Genomic DNA, 19,938 nt, shown 5'->3' on the forward strand with positions numbered 1-19,938 from the left:
GGCAGATTCGAGCATGAGGGGGGGTTCAAGTATCTCACTCATGTTACAGGGGCTATGGCCCCCCAGGGAATCTAATGATGAGAAACATGAGAGTTGAAAGCATTTTGAATTTTTGATAACCAGAATTTTGCAAGCGTGCAGTCTCCCCAGAGAATATTTGGGAATTTGCAGATAAGAGGATTCGTAGCCAAAGTATCATCAGTAAATCCAGTCATCTGTAGCGAATCATGATTCATGTACCACAAATGATACCGGAATTAAGCCACACATCGCATTTCGCAACATAAGTTCTTCCACGCGGAAGAAGGGCCCCTACTATGCACAATGATGGCACCACTACCAGGTAAACAAAATTGGGGCAGGCATTCAGGGAAGATTGTATCAATTTGCTCCTGCCACCTATGGAACGCAACCAAATGGGATCAGGATGCACTCCCCTAGAGTTCGACTGGACTGCATCTTCTAAAAGAGTTAGTACATTAGATTTTCAGCGGGCTCACTGTGCTGCAATGGCCTCCCCAGAGACTAGAGCTATACCAAAATTTCGATGCTTCCCATCAGCCTTATTGATGAGCTTGAAACCTTTCAAAGGTAGCTGATTTATGAGAAGAGTTTCCAGTTGGCATGCAATGCTCTTGCCAGGTACCAAAATATATAATATCGTGGCATCCTGCATACCTTCCTTCGATCTGTGAGCACTCAGACGACCCACAAGATCATCCGTCTGCAGGCAGTGGAGACAACATTTTATGACCCTCATAGTAAGTTAGTAACACAGTAAAAGAATGGAGATACCATGGAATATGATAAATAAAGTACCTGCCCAACATACAGTTTGTTGTCACGTCTGATAATTATATAAATGCTAGACCTGCCAACAGTTGAAGGTGGAGGTTGCTCCCTAGCACCTACAGCAACACAGACCACCTCAATCATTTCTGCGATTTTTCTTTTGTTGTAGAGGTCCAACAGTTTCTTCTTGCATATTGTGGTAACAACACACTCAACTTCTCTTAGTAGTCCAAAGGCACCCGATTGAAGCTCTAGTCCATTTCTCAGGTAATCAGGCTTCTCAACCAAGCTATTTACAGTAGAGATGGCTATGGATGGTTCATGGTGGACAGTAGATGTCTGCTTGTTGTTTGTGCTCATAACCGAATATAGTTCCTCAGCTCTTCTAATTATCAAGTCAGGCATACCTTCTTTCCTGGCTGTTTGAAAAGCGAGACTCTCTCGACAGATGCCATCCATTAATTTCCATGTTGGCTGAATGCACCCATCGATGACTTCTGTTCCCATAGCTTTGAAATCAGTATTGTGGAGTGACAAGGGAAGGTCAAAAATGTCATGCAAATGAGTTGATATGATGCCTATGCAGCCAGCATTATCGAGTCTTTCAATGATGCTACCAGCTATACATGTTCCTTTTGCTGTTTCTGTGCCCCTACATATTTCATCAATTAGAACAAGACTACTAGCTGTAGCTCGGCAGACTAAAGATCGTATCTCTGACATTTCAATCTGCAAAGAACAGACAGTCAATAAAAATATTTATCATGGTAATTAGGAAGTTTATAATAAACGATGCTAACAGAACATAAATTTAGAGTAAGAAATGAATAACCTATTGCACGCACAGGTGGAAAACAAATAGTGCAGGTACAGCAACTAAATTTATCATAGCATTTGCAATTTTGCATCACAGTTCTTATCGTGATCCCATGCATTTACACATTGAGTAAAACCAAGCAAAGTTTCTATCATGTAAATTTTGTGACGTGCTACTTGTTGGGGAGAAGTTCAACATCAATAAAAAGCTAATATAATTAGTTTAAAACAGCAATAGCATCAATCAAAAAAATTTTAGCAGGTCAAATCCCAACCCCATTGCCAACCTGAGAATGTAGTACACGAATCATTTTAAAAAAAAATACGAAGAGCTACAAATTGGCACCTGAAATGAGCTTTTGCCATCAGCTGGGCTATCATAGGATTTCATATGCAGCATGATGGAATCAAAATGTGGGATCACAGCTGAAGCAGCTGGCACCATCAGGCCACATATTCCGAGTAATGCAGCAGCACAAACTGATCTCAGCATACTGGATTTACCACCACCATTTGGACCAGTAAGAATAAACAAAGAGTGCATATGGACATCATTCAGTATTGCATTCCCTTGGTTAGTATCAAGCCAGTAAGGAAAAGTTCCTAATAATTTCATTTTACTTGAGATTTCCTCTGTACCGTTATCCTGTATGAAATGCATATGATTAGTATCAAGCCAGTAGGAAAAGTTCCTAATAATTCCATTTCGCATGAGATTTCCTCTGTAACATTATCCTGTATGAAATATGTCATACATATAAGCACAAAACATTGCGAAAGGAATATACCTCGGGGCAAATTAAAAATTGGTGCAGGTAACGGCTGGGGCTAGAATCTATATACAAAGGCTGGTCCTACAATGCGTTACTTTCGTTCAACAAGATTAACTGTATCATTCGAAACTAACAAAACTGCATTTTGTACCTGAAAGTGGCAATACTGCATGAACACAACAAAGATTTTGCATCTCAGATAACAGTAACAGACAAGAAACCTAGATGGATGCTATGAGTACCTAGCATCAATGACGACTTTACAGAACTGCTACAACTAGCACACATGCAATCATATGGCAAGTTATTAGCCAGAATGGGAAGTCCTCATTTACATAGCACAGTCCTGCCATAAGCAAACTGAAAACACTGTCCGTTTATGTATGTTCATTTTTTTACGGTTGTGTCAGGAGGCCGGAGGGGGTGTTGTCACACATACATAAGGCTAAATGGATACAGTATCTTAAATGCCAATTGCTAAAAGTTGTTCCAACTGGACTAACATGTGCATCTGTAAGACTAATAGTCTAACACAGTGCTACCTAAAAAAAATAAAAAAAAAGGGGGTAGACAACAGAAAGAAAAAGGTAAGCAAAGATAAAGGCATCATCTCATATAAGCTTATTTTCATGGAGATTGTTTCCCAGACTAAAAAATAGTAAGACAATATGGTACCTTACATAAGGGGGATATAGTAGGAAACACCCAGCCCCTTCTTCGTCCTTCACTGTTCAAAATCCCCAATAAAAATGTATGAAACCAGGAAAATGTATATATTACCAAAACAGAAATATTATGAGTACATTAAACTGACAATTTTATGCCTCGTAAAATGTACAGTCCAAAAATATAGGTAACACGCTATTAGCTAAATTCAATGAGAAACATGACATCAAAAGGTTCCAGAATAAATTTAAAATATATAACTTAGAGATATTCAGATGTAATAACCAAGATTGACGTCAGTGGCTATTGGCTAATAACAAGTCGTAGAAAAGAACTAACTAGTTGATTATCTATAGGATTTTCCATTTGATAAGCCTGAAGTTTCCAGAATTATATATAAATAAAAAGAATTAAATCCAACTCTACTAGTGCTTTGTCAATTTGCTACAACTACTACTAACCAGACCACCAGTTGTTTAGTGGAGCTATGGAACAGCTCGGGTGCAAAATTTTGATCATTGCTTAATTTTACAGTAGCAGAATACAAGAGGATACACTAAGTCACTAACCAATGTATTGCAGGTTTATTAAAAGAGAAACAACATAATACTCAATACAATGTTCGTAGAGGCAAGGTCAAAAATAATCACCTAACATGACCAAAAAGTGCCTTTGTTATGATGAGTAACGTTGAGCAGAAGACAAGTATATTAATCTTGTCCTGCAATTCACTTGAAAGTCCTCTCAGCAACTCAAGAACTTTACATCTTGCCTTATCACAAGCATCATGGTACCTAAAGAAACAGATTATGATTAAGTTACTGTAAAACAACTGATGTTAATTCACCTGCTTGCTCTGTAATGTGTTACAACTTACAACCAGCTTATTATAGATGATATATTATTGTTCAAAAAAATACTATAGTTTGTAGATTATGATCATTCATTTTGTTCAAAAGCAAAATAATAATCCCTCACAATAGAAAAAAGCAAAACATTTTTTATAAAACTTAATAGTAGCATGTGAGATAAAAATAGTGAACACATTCAACATATATGCAGTTTCAATTCTCCTTAACAATTAGTAGCATTTCGTTTGTGCAGTTTGAACAAATTTAGCAACTTCAGAGTGAGACATGCAGTTCAACAGATAAATAGGGTGAGACTGCCACTTTGATTATTAAGTGAGGTTACCAAGTGGTTATCATCATCAATGCCGATACCTGGTTAAAGCATTCTCAACTTTGATAGTGGTGAACCATTCTTCTCCAACCTTTCTACCTTTCGAGTCAATTGCAGGCTTCAATTGCTTTATCTGTTGTTCACCAGGAGTGTTGGCCCACACATTTGGTGTGAATCGCTTCCCTTTAAACCAAACAGCTTCATGTTCTTTTGCATAACAAATTTCTGCCTTCGGACTTCCATTTGATGACATCACAGATTTTACTCTTAAAACAATTGGCAAAAAATCTTGAATGACCTGAAAAAAAATTTAATGTGCGTTAGTCAAATTCAAGACAAATCAGATCAAAGCAAACGCAAATGTGAAAAATCCAATTCAGTCTCTTGCAAATATCCATGGTATATATCCAAGTTTGAAGGCTGCAGCCACAGGTATCGATTTATTGTTAAAGATTCACACATTTTTAGATCAGTATTGGTACCACCACAAAGTATTATAGTTTGTTCACATACAAAGAATTCTGGTAAACTGAAATTCACAATAGATTCAATAAACACAGAAACTAATTCCTCAAAACATACCGCTGTTGACAGTGCCTCAGCAGCTATATCAACATTTGAAAACTCCTCTTCAGCATGCACTCTTTTTACACGTCCCTTCCAAGATGACTCCATATCATTGAAGAACTCTTTGGGAATATATTCAGATGAAGTTATTGCCTGGTCACTTTCACCACCTAAAGATATTACTTCAGCTATACGTTGTGAAATAAAGCTACATTCATTGACCTACAAAAAAAGACAAAATAATATGCTCAGATCAATAACACAGGGAAGGGATAATATTGCCAAATTGGCTTCAACTTACCAGGATATCGGCTTCAACTTTCAACCCAGTAACTATGGCGGCAGGATCAAGCAATTTGTTCAGGATAGCAGAAAGCTCAGCATTGCTACTCATGAACAATACCTCATCTAGAACATTCTTTATTCTACAGAATTCGATGTGATTAACCTCTTTTGACTCAAGTAATTTCACAAGCTGCAAAACCAAAATTAAAAATAATATAGGGTGAGAAAAATGCACTATAACCATGCTAAATTGATGAAAACTAGCAGGAGATAAAAGGTTTTCCTAAAGATGAAGAATAAAATCAAATTAATACAAAAAAAGGAATCTAGGATACTTCCTTTTCAATATCCCAATTATCATTTTACTCACTATAAATGGCCCATGAACCACTGGCGAAATCTAGAGGGTGGTCCCAGCCCCCAGGACCACCCAAAAAATCCCAGCTTAAGCCTATATATATTATACAAACAAGAAAATTAGCTCATGTGTGGAGAGAAAAAGATCATTTATTAACATATACAAGATGCACTTCTGATCAATTTTATACTTCTATTATATATTGCATGTTATATTTGTGACATTTTAAAAAAATATGTAAGTTGGACCACCCATACTAAAAATCCCAGATACCTCACTGCCATGAACATACATGCTAGTAGTAAACTGATATACAAAATCATTACATAGAGCCCATAGAAACCTTATATCAGCTATATGTCTCATAAGTCATAAAACCAGTGTGGTCAGTTAGTGGTAATGCCTATTTAGTATCCGCAAAAGGCTGGTAAAGAAAATAGCCAAGAAGAATAACCAATGAACATTTCAAAAACCCTTCTAACATTTTTTTGTATCTCCAAACAATATTGCCAAATGATGCATCCTACTTCATTATGATACCAAGTAGCCAAATTCCTCAGATTTACAAATCCAGCTTAATGTTATATCAAGTAATCACAAACATCTTTACATCTCACACAAGTTACATGTGACTAGGGACATTGGGATGTACTACTGTGAGCTCTGGTATATAATTACTGGGTAGTGGGTATGAAACGTTAAGTTAATTTATCCAGCATGAACATGCACGATGCATCAAGCACACAATCATATAACTGATGGTGCAAGCATTGCAGTATTTCTCTAAGGAAAAAGAAAGCAACCTTTGCGGCTGATATGCATGTAAATTCAGGAATCGAGCAAGTTATGCTACCCATTAGCCTGCAAGCCTCTGAAACAGTAAGATATGCAGCGGTCATGATATAGCTTTGAAAAGCTAAAAGTTTTCAAGACATAAAAATATAACAGCTGTTATCATATCATGTGGTGAATTTCAAAGTAAAATGGCTCAAAAGGAGGTAACTACTTTAGCTGCTTTTGCAACAAATATAATGTTACCAATTGATATTATTGTCTATTTAATGCAATTGTACATAATGTATGAGATATTGTAGCACAGTAGCACTCAATGTAAAGAATCATCACACATAAAAGTTCAGAATCAGCAATTCAGCAAATTATTTAGAAAAAAGGTCAGACTGTTGTGATACCTTCGAGCCATTCTACCAGTGAAATTGTAGCATAGGATTGACCAACAAACTCTAAAAATATCACAGCTTTGCTCAACCTAAGAAATGATTTGTTAATGCAATTATGACATATGAGGCTATGACAGTATCTGCAGTTCTCCGCAGAGATGGAAATACATTTTTTATCCATAGCAATTAAACCATCACGATGTAGTGATGTCGTTGGAACAGGAAAGCATGCATAGTTCCAAGGATCAAATTCAGATGAAATTACGGACAGGTCATTCCATTTTTGTCCATTTTGCAAAAAAAAAAGGAGGGGGGGGGGGGATAAAGTTAATACCAATCATAACTGTATGTGGTTAGGTAAAACTCAAATAGATATTATCTTCCACACAGTGAACTCAAATTCTGATTCCAGGAAATTACAAGCACTGAATCTCACAGGGAAAAAAATACCTTGAACCGATGACGCAACATCAAAAGATGGAGGATTAAGAAGAAGATCTCTAATGTACCTACATATATCGTAAGAAAAGGTAACTCTCAAGATCCAAAGGAAACACATAAAAACAATGAAATATAAAGATCTTGCCCCCAAAGCAAACCTATAATATCTCATATTAAAATAAGATCCCATGTGCATATGTATAGTACAGCAACAATTTTAATTCAAGGAGTATTTGAGAAGAGTGATATGGTGTGATTCTTACATGATATTTTCTCTCGCCTGCCACTGTTTTAAAAAAATACAAGTACCATTTGTGGTGGAATTACAAAGCAATGATTAACTGTATTTCAATGCAGACATTTTTTTAGCTGATTTCATGGAACAAAGAAATGATCACTGGCCTAGTTCATTACATATCTGCATTATTCATTGGCCTCGGGAACAAATGAAGGCATTGTGAATGAGTGTGCTGACATTTGGTTAGTGGTAATCTAGGAGGCTAATTAGACTTAATAGTGTTTAATGAGGCAGGTATAGGAAAATGATGCCCACAACAACATTTACTGTCTTACACCTTAAACCTACAATCATGACAAATAAATTGGAGGTTGAGTACTTGGCAAGATTCCTCCGTGACTATTTTCTAGATACTTGCCTGATGACCAGATAGTAGTGCTCTATGGACTGATTGACAGAATATTTGCATATGTATATCCTTAGGACAAGACAATAAATAATTGTCTTGCTTTGGCACCACCAAATCAACTGTTTCAGCAATCAATATGAGGAATATGCTAGCATCAATCTTGCATAAACCCTCAGTTCTCTTGATAAGTAGCATGGGAAGAACAGTGCTAAGCACAATCATTCAATCAAAGTTAATCGATGATCCAATGGACATAAATGATGCATGACTGAATCCTACCGGAAAAGAGCCTCTGAACAGTTCATAGAGTCACAAAACTATGCTATTTTGTACAATATTGTGAAGATATTTTCGAGACAAATCTATACATATGATTTTCATGTATCCAATCTGAATAGTTAAAAAATGCATTGGTGCTTAATGTTCTGCAATCTTGACTTTATGTATGTCCAAAACGACAGGCTTTAGTGACAAGAGGGAGTACAAAGATGTGCACAGGAACTAAGTAATACTATGAACTTAATTCAACAAATAACAATACTTACAATGATGGAAGGCCACCAAAGTTTGGAGGGAGAACCATCTTTAGCAAACTTGGTATTCCCTCAGTTGGTATCATTCCTATCATAGCAAATTATTAATAAATGAGATTCCACCACTTTAGAAGGCTCTGTAAAAAATCAACACCCAGTAAGCTAACACATACCAATTTGTGTAGCCGTTCCAAGATATAAAGGTTGAGGTCTCCCTTCCAATGAAACAGTGACATTACGGAAAACAGTCCTATCTTCAAGCCCATATATTTCCTTTACCTTAAAAAATTAAATCTTTTGGACGTAAGAAAGTAAGAATCAACATTCTTAGGCACATTGAGAAATATATAGAACTCAGGCACATAAAAGCCTAGGAAAATCAGTAAAAGTTCATATTTAATCTCAACATATGTATCATATGCACGAAAAATCATGATAATCATGCACTGTCTCCAGGGATATTCTAACCTTGCACAGCAATTCTTCAATAGGATTACCATCAAACCACTCAAAAGATTTTCCACTGCACTCGCCCCACAATAGCCCCCCTTCACCGAACTCCCCCCAGCGTGATGTGCCTAAACCATAAGCAATTGACAGGAAGGAATTATTAAGTCGTCTGATTAGTCACGATTAATTATGATTAGTCAGCCTAATCGGAATATGCGGCTCAATCATGACCTCGAGGCGATCAGCTCGATCAGGAAACTAGTCGTCCAATTAGTCATCGACTAATCATGGTTAGTAATGCGATTAGGAGGTGGACGACTAGTTTGAAAGAGGCTTCAAAGTAGCCACCAAAAAATACTTGATACTTGCTTTATTTTACACGTATTTATTACAATGTATCTGTCTAGTATAGTAGCAATATAATGTATAGGTATACTTAAGTAAACATACTATAGTACTATACACTTATACAGCACAGTAGTTACTAGCATACAACTATAAATATATACACATGTCCTGGGTAGAAGAACAACTAGACACCGACTAGCCCCGAGTAATCAAACCTGATTGACGACTAATTGTCTAATCGGTACCCTTACAACTAGCCTTGACTTTACAATTTGAAAACATTGATCATAAATAAATAGCTAGATTTAAAACCATAGATAGCTACAGCTAAATTAGTCACATCCATATTATATTAATGAAAAAAAAACAGATATGCCTCCATAAATTTCAATCATAAGTTTCTTCCTCATACATACGAGTGATACGACATTTGTAAGGAAAAAAACAAATGCATCAGTATATGTAGAGAGGAATGAACACCTAGAATCTTTCAAACTGTTGTTCAATTACAAAACCATGAAATGTGGTATAGATGTAACAGCATCAAATTTGGATAACTTTACCTATGATATGATCTAAAATGAACAGAAAATCATGTTAAGAGCATAAGTTAGAACGTTATATTTCCTGGTTCCAGAATAGCTATTTCCTGTGCTCTTAGTTCAAACACAATAAAAAAATTAGAGAAAACAATTGCTCTGAAATATTAACCCAAACCTGAAGAATTATTCCTCAAAGAACTATGAAGGTATAGATGATGATAACGGCATATGCGAAGCTTAGTAACTACAGCTTCCTCTGTTAAGCCCTCCTCAGCTGAATATGTTTTCATTGTCTCTAGCACAGAAGTCAAGCAATAGCCTTTTGCAGATCGTGAAATCCCTGATAAATACAAATTTCATAGTGTATAAATACTTCAGTGCTGGAATCAGTACACACAGGTCTAATGAAACCATCATATAAACGGGGAATAGAAATCAAGAACAGACAGAAATGAAATATACACATACAAAGCATAACATAATGCCTCAATTGAAAACAAAAAATGTTCTCTGCGCCTCAAGCAACACTCATAGGTCTGTACACCATGATTTATTACTTGTACTCATTAAAATTTTAGGAAAAAATGGTACTGTTAAAGTCCTATTCAAGATTCACAAGTAGTAATTATGACGTTTTTAACAAAAGACAAACATTTCACTAAAGTATTGTTTATAAAAATTAACAGAACATAAAATATAATGGACCATATTCACCAATTGAATTATATGCTCGAATTTGTTTACTAGTACACTCTCAACATGAAATTGATATAAAGTTACATACTGAAATTTTATGGAGCAAATATATGACTAGCTGACAAGCAGCATAGTTACAATGGAACAATTGACACGGAGATTTAACTCAAGTTATGGAGTAGAAATCTGGAAGTAAAACCCACCAACTACAGGCATTGGATCAGGAAACTCAACATCATGGTCAACTTCAGCAAGACCAAATACATAAGGACTGCCAGGATGCGCATGGCTGTAATAGAAACAGAAGTACACAATTACGAGCTGAACTAATTATCAAACCTTACAATGTAAAGGCAAGATGGCAGCTTCCTATTGTTAAGATCTAGATGCACATGCCAGTAATATTGCAAGAAAGAACAGGCTTGTGGAGGATAAATATTATGAATATACACCACTATACTTTGTTGTTAAGTATGCAAAATATTGAATTGAAAGCCACAAAATAATAAGTCAAACACTACAAAATAAGTTTTCTCAAATATCATCCATTCACTAATAAATAATGAAGTTCTAAATTAAACTTCCACGATAAAGTCACACAATTACCCAGAAATAAATCGACCTTTCCTAGCACGAGCTTGGGTTGGGCCTTGAATTTCCTCTACTATGCACTGCATACAGTAGTAAAAAATAACAAAATGCACATAGTGTCAATGTCAAGAAGATAGCCAATTAAAAATACAGCCAGAGATGCCAAAATTGGTGGGAACTTAATGGTCAAGTATGTCACAATTGATAAAAGCAGCATGGTCAAGTACTGCTTACAATTGAACAGCCAAATCCACAATTGTTTAGCTCTATGGTCACTCCAGTACTAACGCAAATGAAGTTGGTTTAAAACTCCTGGGTGCAAAATCATGTGATGACCTCATGAAAAAAGTCTCATTTTGACCCATCTCTCTCCACAAATTTATGTCAAATGTTCAGCATGAGAGGATAAAAAATTGCCAAAAAAAAGTATCAGCCTCATTAGTATGATTGTAATAAGCACAAGCGAAACCACTTATTGATGATTAAAATATAATTTGTATAGTAAAACTTTTATATATGTGTTCTTAGATCTAAAAGCAAAGGCTGAAAAATAAACTACGATGAAAAAACCCAAAATTAACTCTAAATTTAAGTTTTAAAATTCAAATTTTAGCTTATAAGCATAGGCGAAAAGATGGGGACCATAGTCATTTCCTGTTTATGGGAACAGTGATTTTAGAACCGGTAGTTGCAGTTGTATTTCTACAGTTACCAAGGTTCTAAAAGGTGGAATCTAGTTTCAAGGGATGCCCCCACCTTGTAGCACTTGTGGCAAAATCAGCCACTTATGCAGCTTGAGTGGTACAAGGTTGGGGCATGTGTTCCTTACTTGCAGACGTGTGGAGCTTTTCTCAAGAACACTGAAAATTACATTGTGCAAATGATCTTAATGGATATAATGTTACAAGCAGCTGAGTTAACATCTTACCACAGAGTAACCACATCGAGTTAAGTCATCCAATGTTTGCCGCAAATTCTGTAAGGAAATTTGCTCTGATGTCATACTATTATCAACATAACTCTAGAATGTGCATCAATTATAATCCTATTAAATAGATGTTTGCCACAAGTTCTGAATATTGCTCCCATGATACTGATATGTTCACTATTATCAACAGTACAATAAGATATGAACCATGCTGACTTCAATTCCTAGCATATCTCCTAGTCTGAACGATATCACCGAATAATGCTCGAACCATATTGATGGATCGTGGGCATACAAAATGCTAGACATGTGATATAAGTAACTAATACAAGACATAAATTATCTGTGTTCACAATGTGTAATGGCAAAAAAGGCAGGCAACTGACAAAATGTTGTTGTGGTTAGACTAAAATTTAGATCTAGTCAAAAGGCAGCAGTACGTCCCACAGTGTGATACTGATATGTCAACTCTTCAAAAGCATAAAAAAGGAACACAACACGATCTGTTTCACAGAAAAAGTTCAAGCTCCTCATTCTCCAATTTCTGTTATACTTCTTTACATAATTATGCAAGAATTTGATGATTAACCAAGCAGGTCACTATGATATTTCTTAAAGCAATTCTAATTTCAGAGCATCAACATAGTTATGTAACAGTTTACCATGACTGGACACCCAGCTTTTGGAATACTGTCAGAACGCAAGCCTCCAAAAGGATTTAAGCCTGCATGCTCCACAAGGATACATGCATCAAACCCAACGGCCTCATAGAAATCTCCCACCTGAATGGAGAAAGGAAATTCCATTATAGCTCAATGTATTAGAATTTTTTTTTCCAGCTTGAATGTAAGAGGTAAACCAGAAGAAGGCTGGAGAGAAACATGTTAGTTCTTAGTATTATATTTAGAAAAATGCTGAAAGTGATTCAGATTGACAGGTGGGAATGGGGAGTGGCAAGTAGTGAGACAAAAAAAAAAGAATTGTTTTGTAAACAAGAACAGTTGTGGCACGTAAGTTATGGCATAGCAAGGATTTATCAGAGGCACATAAAACATACCATCACATGTCTCTCCAGATTTTCCAAAAGAGACATCAAGCATGTGAACAAAACAGAAGAATATAATAGCATCATACTCTGCAAAGTAGAACTTCACGTGGAAACTTCGATTTGAATTGCAACATTTCTGTGTTCAGGCTGCCATCCTTCAAGCTGCAAAGATTGATATCAATATTTGCATTAATGAAAATTGAAAAGAAAGCAGATACCATGAAATGTGCCTGGTTTGACCGATACAAGAATGACTCAAGCAAGAAATATTTAATCAAACAAAGAAAAATAACCATGGAAGAAAGTAATTGATTAAAGATGATACAACATTACAATAAACTTTCCCCAAGCTGCTCAGATTGGTCTGTCTCAAAAGAAAAGGAGTAGAAATATGGCTTTTTCAAGACATACATGAAGCCACAATGGCCATAAATTTCTCCAGTGATTAAAGCAAAGGATAGTAACATGCAAATTGTACGATCAATAGAACTACGCAAACAGATGGATTAATGGACGCACACAAATTTCACTTTAGAATATGAACAACTCAAGTAATTCACAGCAATTGAAAAATAGTGCAATGTCATGCTACCATTCCATTTCTCAAAGAAACATTAAACAAAATGTTCATCGCATAATAATATGAAGCATGAGCATCTGATCACCTTCCATTTCTTAAAGTTGGATCCAATCCTAAAATATTTGAATATACAAGTCTCTCAGTCAATTGCATTGATGATGGTTTCCTGCACCTCTCCATTTTCTGAGAACATTAAACAGAATAACAGCAATAACATCGGAGAAGCATTAGTGATTCACTGTCGATACATTGGAGAGAAAAAACATATATGCCAACTTTTGCAAGCACCTCTTTCCACCAGAGGATATGTGGTAGCATGCCTTCATTGCAGATATCCTCCTGTTTGTTCACCTTCCTAGACGCCATGGAAATGCCTCGTGAGACTTTCCTTGGTTTAGACCAAGATCTCCTGTTAAATAGCCTGAAGTGTAGATATATCAAGATTACCAAGAAGTTTAAATAGATCAAATTACATAGATAAAAAATCAAGCAAAGCATGCCATTCTTCTTAAAAAGTGAAATTGAGGTCAGTTAAAAGGTGCAACAATCCATAAATAATTTCTGTTATATTCTGTTGTGTGTCTATCAACATAGTGAAGCAGGAAATAGGTACTGATCCAACTCGTATAGGGCACCAACAATGTGTATGGATAAATTATATACTCCCTCTGTTTCAAATTACTTGTTGTTCTATCTTTGTCTTAAGTCAAATATTTTAATAACTATCTGTGACCATCAATTTCTATACATTTGTATATTCTAACAACATGCAAATTATATACTATCAAAGGATTTCTCATGGTGAATATAAAGACAAAAATCTTATGATGTTAAAGTACACAAATTTCTAGAAACTGCTGGTCAAAGATAAAAATAGTTGAGTTAACCCTAATTAACTGTGCAATGTATGGTTTGGTCCTGTTTCTCCTTAAAAACAGACACTGTCTTACATAAAATAATATACACTGGCAACAGCCGGTTGTCTTTGAAGAGAAAAATATATGACTTAGGACAAAACCAGAATGACAAGTGATTTGTAACCGAGGGAGTAGTAAAATGGATCTTGCCAGAACTGGACCTTTAAGATATGTATTCAACATTATATTTTCACTGGTTTGATTAGTAATGGTGCACGTGTGCAGTGCACTACGCAGAGGCGCGCCCAATTAAATTCAAGGGTATTCAGATGAATACTCAAGATTTTTGACATAAATAATAGGTATATAGAGTACATACTCCATATGTGTATGCAAAAGCAGAAAAAAAACTGCAAATTCAACAAACAAGCAAAAAGGCCAAATTTTTGGGACTTCAAACTCTTGCCGGCCCAATTCGTACCCACCCCCAACCACCAGCATGCATCAAGCAGTAGCATGACCTTAACTCCCTGAGTGCCCTCTCGTCCTCAAGCCGCATGCTGCCGCAAACTCCTGCACAGAGAGCCATCCAACACTGCTGATGCCACGAGCTGGGACTGCAAGGGGGGAGCAGGCCAGCTGCCAGCCGGGAGCCGGAGTCACTGGCTGCATCTGTGAGCAGGGAGCAGCACCACCACCGAGAGGCAACAGCATCCCTCCCAACTACCCGTCATCCCCAACCGGATGGTCCCCCGCGCCAAGAGCAGGTGTGCCCGTGCCTTTGCGGCACCGGCGTGGCAAGCAGCAGATGGTAGCACAGGGGCGCAGATGCAGCCTCCTGGTTCCTGTCCTCCAGCGATTCAGACAGGGCACAGTGCAGTGCTGCATGAATCTGAGCTTTCGCACGCCTCAGGTGAGGTTTTCTTATGCGGTATCATACTTGGCAAATATTTGGATTGTGGATCTAAAATGTTAGTGCTTTCCATTTCGAATACGCAACCTCAAAATCCTACGCCCACCCCTGGCACTATGGAACTACCAATTGCATTGCTGAATGCATTAGGTGGATATCACATATTCACATGACTACATGAGCATCATTTATCATGGTTTTCCATTGGTTATTCTGAATTGCAGTAATGTATTTGAACTTGATTTCTTAGTCTGACATGGACACATTAAGTCCAAACTCATGTGGCATATCTACAGATTAGCATGCGATAGGCTGAAATTTGTATAGGAGTGTACAGAAACATTTAGGGCATGCTACAATGGTATATGTGATGATGAGAGATAAGGTTGTAATTCACTTCTTTATCTATCTCTACAAGGATCACAACATATCAATTTGAAAACCTAGGAAGCTATGATCATAGCATGGACATGGCTATCCTCCTGTGCGTTCCCCAGCCTTCTCATTCAGATCTCAGGCCAATAACAATCAGAGATAGAAATATAATTTATTATTTATCTCCAAGCATGATCAGTTTATTTAGTCTATAGTATCCACGAAGTTTGAAATTTCCAAAATCTATTCCAGTGCCATGCCAGGCTCCAAAATCCCCACCAATGTCATTCCAATGTATGCTCGCGTTCCACCCACGTCTACTGCCCAATGCCATTACCAAAAAAAACACTATACAACAGCAGCTGCTGCAGCACAGCAAACAACAAACCGCAGCAAATGCTCGGGGAGACGGGAGTGCGAACGAAGCTCACAGCATGGGAAGCGGGGACCGCCGAGGGCGGCGGTGCCGGAGCAACGAGTCGGCGACGGGGAGCCACCGCGGGGCGGCCGCCACGAGCGAGCTCGCGAGCAGCCGCTGCATGGCGATGGGCCGATGGCGATGGCGATGGCGCCGCCGGCGCGAGGCGAGGGAGGGGAGATACCCCGGCGCTGCTAGTGTTCCGGTGGAGTCCGCCGGCTCGCTGTTGCTCGGGGCGCCGCCCGTCGCCGGCGGAATGGGAACGGCGGACCGGCGAGCGCCGTCGCCGGGAGGGTTTTGGGGGAAGCGGGGGGGGGGGGGCGGTTCGGTTCGGGGTTTTGGCCTTTTGGGAAGTGTCGGGGCGCGAGCAGCGAGCCGTGTGGGGACGTGGGGTTGTGGTCGCGCGCCTCTCGGTGTAGTGCGCACGTTTCCCGACTGCTGACGAGTGGGCTCACGGTTCACGGGCTCTCTGTGTTTAGGGCTATATGATGATATTAAAGTATTCCTAAGAGCTCATCTATCTCCTCCTTTATTCTAAAAATAGAGGATGAATACTATAAATTGAGCTTAAACAAAATGGCTATCCTATCATCTATTTTTAGATGACATCCATATTAGAAGAGAACTTTCATATTTAGATGATCTCCCTCATTCTTCAAAGAGATATAGAGAATATCATATATAGATGATCTAGTGGAGTGCAAAGAGATATGAAGGATAAAACTAATTTAGATGATCATCCAAATGAAGATATAAATAACTAAATTTAGATGAGTTGTTGGGATGCTCTTAGCACTTGGATGTCTGAGATTTTTTTAAATTTTTATTTTTATTTAATAAATAATTTACAAACTATATTTTTGTTTTCAAATTTACAAATCTAACCTCCTACCGCCCTCCTAGAGGGTGGAAAAGTGACGTGGGCAATTTTGCAATTTGTCTCTTGCCGCCGCTCACGCCCGTGAACTTTTCGATTGAACCACAGTTTGATACATATAGGTATAATGTATATAATTATTTAGTTACAAGTAATATCTGGACTCAGTGGTCACCGCCTCCTTCAATCCAAAAGGTCTGAGGTCGAATCCCCGTAAACACTCACTACAATACCAATACAAAAATAAAGAACTATATTATTATTCGCTTTATTAAATCTCAGTATTGTTATGTTATACTTTATCTAATCCCATTACTTATAAATGAAGTTATTTTAAAAGAATAGCTAAAAATGGTCTTATTTTGAGACTAATGTAGTGGATATTAAGGTTAATAATAAAAGGTCATGGTGTCCTTTAGTAGATGAGGAATAATTATAAGAGGGTTGTTGGAGATAAAATACGAAAAAATCTTGAATAAATATAATTGATGTAACGAATAGTATAAATAGTATCACGAATGCTTATATTTCAAGACAAGATTTAAATACTAAAAATGATTAAATTTGGAACGGATGGGTAGTACAAATTAGTAGAGCGATTCTACTGCCGTATCATTACGCCAGAATCCAGTGATCCATCTGATCAGATTGTCACGGTTCATTTTTAACAAAAATTGGAGAGAAGTGTAGCATACTGCACGCCAAAAACTCTTTTGATATGGGACGCTCGTTAATCAAGTCAGATAGGCTGGAAAACTACATGGCAGACCATTTGGTTGATGATCAACACAACAGGAGTTGAGTTAACCAATCATTAACTCGTGCTGTTCTAATCTGTAGATCGAAACCGGCAGTCTTCTTCCTCCATTCAGCTTAGCATATTCACGGTTAAAACTACTTCAGAGCACCCTCCCGTCCATCCCATCAAGAAGGCCAGACCACATCCCCTTCACCGGCGGCAGCTGCGCGACGAACGCTTGCCACGGCGGGTAGCCGACGCCGCTGCCACGCACGCGACCGTCCAGCCGGAGCGAGAGATACCTGCGAGAGCGGTTTCAGGTTCAGCCGCCGCAGAAGCTTCAGTTGAAATTTTTCAGACAAGTTCAGAGGTAGCTTGGTACTCACACAGGGGAATCAGATGGCACATTGGCTAGCTTCTTCTGGTCATCCAGCCATCTGCATGAAGCAGCAACAGATTAGAGAGTGAGCTATGTGAATTTGATTTGAATTTTTGATTTAGATGAAGTGTGCTCCTAGAAAAGGAGCCAAATTTATTCAGCTTGGTGGCACGTACTTGGACCATTCAGCAGCGTAAACCGGAGTGAGCTGCCAAAGCCTCCGCTTCATCTTCCCAGGCGCGCCGCCGCCGTCGTCGTTGTCGTCGTCGGTCTCGACGAACTGCAGGTCCGGCGTGTTCCCGTCCGTCGGGAAGGGCACGACGAGCACGCCCCGCTCCATGAGGTCCTTCAAGAACGGCTTGCTCCGGCGGAACGACTCGGTCACGAACTCGGCGGGGCCGGCGACGATGACGAGCCGCGCGGTGCCCCTCAGCTCGCCGAGGGGAACGGGCGGCCTGCCTTCGCCGGCGCGGATCTTGAGCCTGGACAGGTTCTCCTCCCGCGTGAGCTTCGCCACCTGTGCGTCCTTGGCCTTGCTCTCACGCCAGTAGAGGAACGCGAAGATGGAGACCGCCGCCACGTCGATGCCCAGGCCCTTGAGCGTCTCCGCCGCGCCGGCCGCCCTCGCGGGCCCGCCGGACAGCGCCGGGATGAGCTGCGTGAGCGCGATGAGGGCCCCGAGCCCCCCGCTGGCCATGAACGCGAGGTAGAAGAACATCCGCACCGAGCGGAAGGGGGACAGCACCTCACTCCTTATCTTGGCCATGGAGGCCGAGCTGCGAGAAACGAGGCATGTCACTCTCCGGATGACGACGCGACGACCAGCCCATACCATACCCGAACCACCAAGCTCCCATGCAGAAACAAGAAGAGGAGAGGTAGCAGCTACCTTACCTCGGTGCCCGGAGCGGTGGAACGAGAAGGCTTGTTCGCCGCCGAGCAGCGCACCCCGCGGCATGCTCTGCTGCAGGAGCCGGAGATCGCCGATGGCTTGCGAAAGACTGGCCGTAGGAAGAGGAGAGGACTCGGAGGAGTCCGGAGGGAGACGGAGGTGAGAGATGGCGGCGGCGGCGGCGGCGGCGATGGCGCCATCTCTCTTCGTCGAACTGCAGGGCGACCTGCCTGCCTGCCTGCCGAGAGTGCAGACATCCACAGAGCTCGCTATGGATGGCAGGATTTCCTTTTCTCTGCCATTTTTTTTTCATTTTTAGCTTTTTTTTCTAACTGCCATTTGATTTGTGGCGGCAATTGCAACAGCAAGGGGTGCAGGGAGAGGCCTTGGCTTGTTGGCTTATTGGCTAGTTGGCTTTGTATCAGCCGCATCCACCCTTGCTGCAGCTGTGCTTGCTGGAAAGAGTGAAATCCATCTATCTGTTCAGTTCAGTACCCAAGCAGATCCTCTCTGAAGGAAAAAAGAAACTATTCAATGCGCTGGTTTGAGTTATGGAAACAAAACTAGCGTCCAATTACCTTTTATTACATAAAATATGACGGGGTAATTGTTTGTTTTATTTTATAAAAACCCAGACAACATGTTTACAAACGAAAGATAGTTTGTGAACGAGAATTTTATATACGTATTCTTAGTGATTTTAAAATCAAGGCTGGAAAAATAAACTTCGATTAAAAACTCCAAAATTAAATCTAAATTTAAAATCTAAATTTTAACTTATAAGTATAAGCAAAAATGAAAAAATAGGGATGGACATCTAAAGCAGTTATATCAATACTTTTGTTATTGATCAAACGTTTGATTTTTTTGTTTTTCTGTCAAATACGCGCGCAATGATGGAGGGTTGGGGGAGGACGTGTATAAGCTTTTTGACTTGTGTGCACGTCTTTAGATTATCAACCAACAACAATGATCGGATTTAATTGATCAAATTAAAAATTTTAAACATTTGATCACTAGGCGGACCCAATAATTTATATGATACAATCTTTGCATATATAATTTTT

General features: G+C 39.0%; 2 protein-coding genes across 3 annotated transcripts; both read right to left on the reverse strand.

Moving 5' to 3' along the window:
• Positions 1 to 110: 110 nt before the first annotated feature.
• Positions 111 to 16,176, reverse strand: LOC102722951 (DNA mismatch repair protein MSH1, mitochondrial). The gene is made up of 22 exons (XM_040523500.1): positions 15,998 to 16,176; positions 13,710 to 13,842; positions 13,507 to 13,604; positions 12,928 to 13,003; positions 12,456 to 12,575; positions 11,794 to 11,841; positions 10,881 to 10,945; positions 10,478 to 10,563; positions 9,754 to 9,918; positions 8,707 to 8,816; positions 8,412 to 8,517; positions 8,251 to 8,326; positions 7,068 to 7,126; positions 6,243 to 6,310; positions 5,098 to 5,271; positions 4,812 to 5,018; positions 4,271 to 4,527; positions 3,698 to 3,841; positions 3,057 to 3,108; positions 1,955 to 2,254; positions 820 to 1,521; positions 111 to 724 (listed from the first exon to the last, which is right to left on the reverse strand). The coding sequence occupies exons 1-22, from the start codon at positions 16,105 to 16,107 to the stop codon at positions 497 to 499; spliced, it is 3,384 nt and encodes a 1,127-aa protein (XP_040379434.1). The 5' UTR covers positions 16,108 to 16,176; the 3' UTR covers positions 111 to 496.
• A 1,261-nt stretch (positions 16,177 to 17,437) lies between these two features.
• Positions 17,438 to 19,234, reverse strand: LOC102699395 (protein LOW PSII ACCUMULATION 1, chloroplastic). 2 transcript variants are annotated; one of them, XM_015836368.1, is made up of 4 exons: positions 18,874 to 19,234; positions 18,156 to 18,755; positions 17,987 to 18,037; positions 17,438 to 17,902 (listed from the first exon to the last, which is right to left on the reverse strand). In XM_015836368.1, the coding sequence occupies exons 1-4, from the start codon at positions 19,182 to 19,184 to the stop codon at positions 17,761 to 17,763; spliced, it is 1,104 nt and encodes a 367-aa protein (XP_015691854.1). In that variant the 5' UTR covers positions 19,185 to 19,234; the 3' UTR covers positions 17,438 to 17,760. The 2 variants fall into 2 exon arrangements, with proteins under 2 accessions (XP_015691854.1, XP_006652492.1); XM_006652429.2 differs by having other exon boundaries at positions 18,869 to 19,126.
• Positions 19,235 to 19,938: the final 704 nt, after the last annotated feature.

This window comes from Oryza brachyantha, chromosome 4 (genome assembly GCF_000231095.2).
Source record: "Oryza brachyantha chromosome 4, ObraRS2, whole genome shotgun sequence".
Taxonomy (NCBI): domain Eukaryota; kingdom Viridiplantae; phylum Streptophyta; class Magnoliopsida; order Poales; family Poaceae; genus Oryza; species Oryza brachyantha.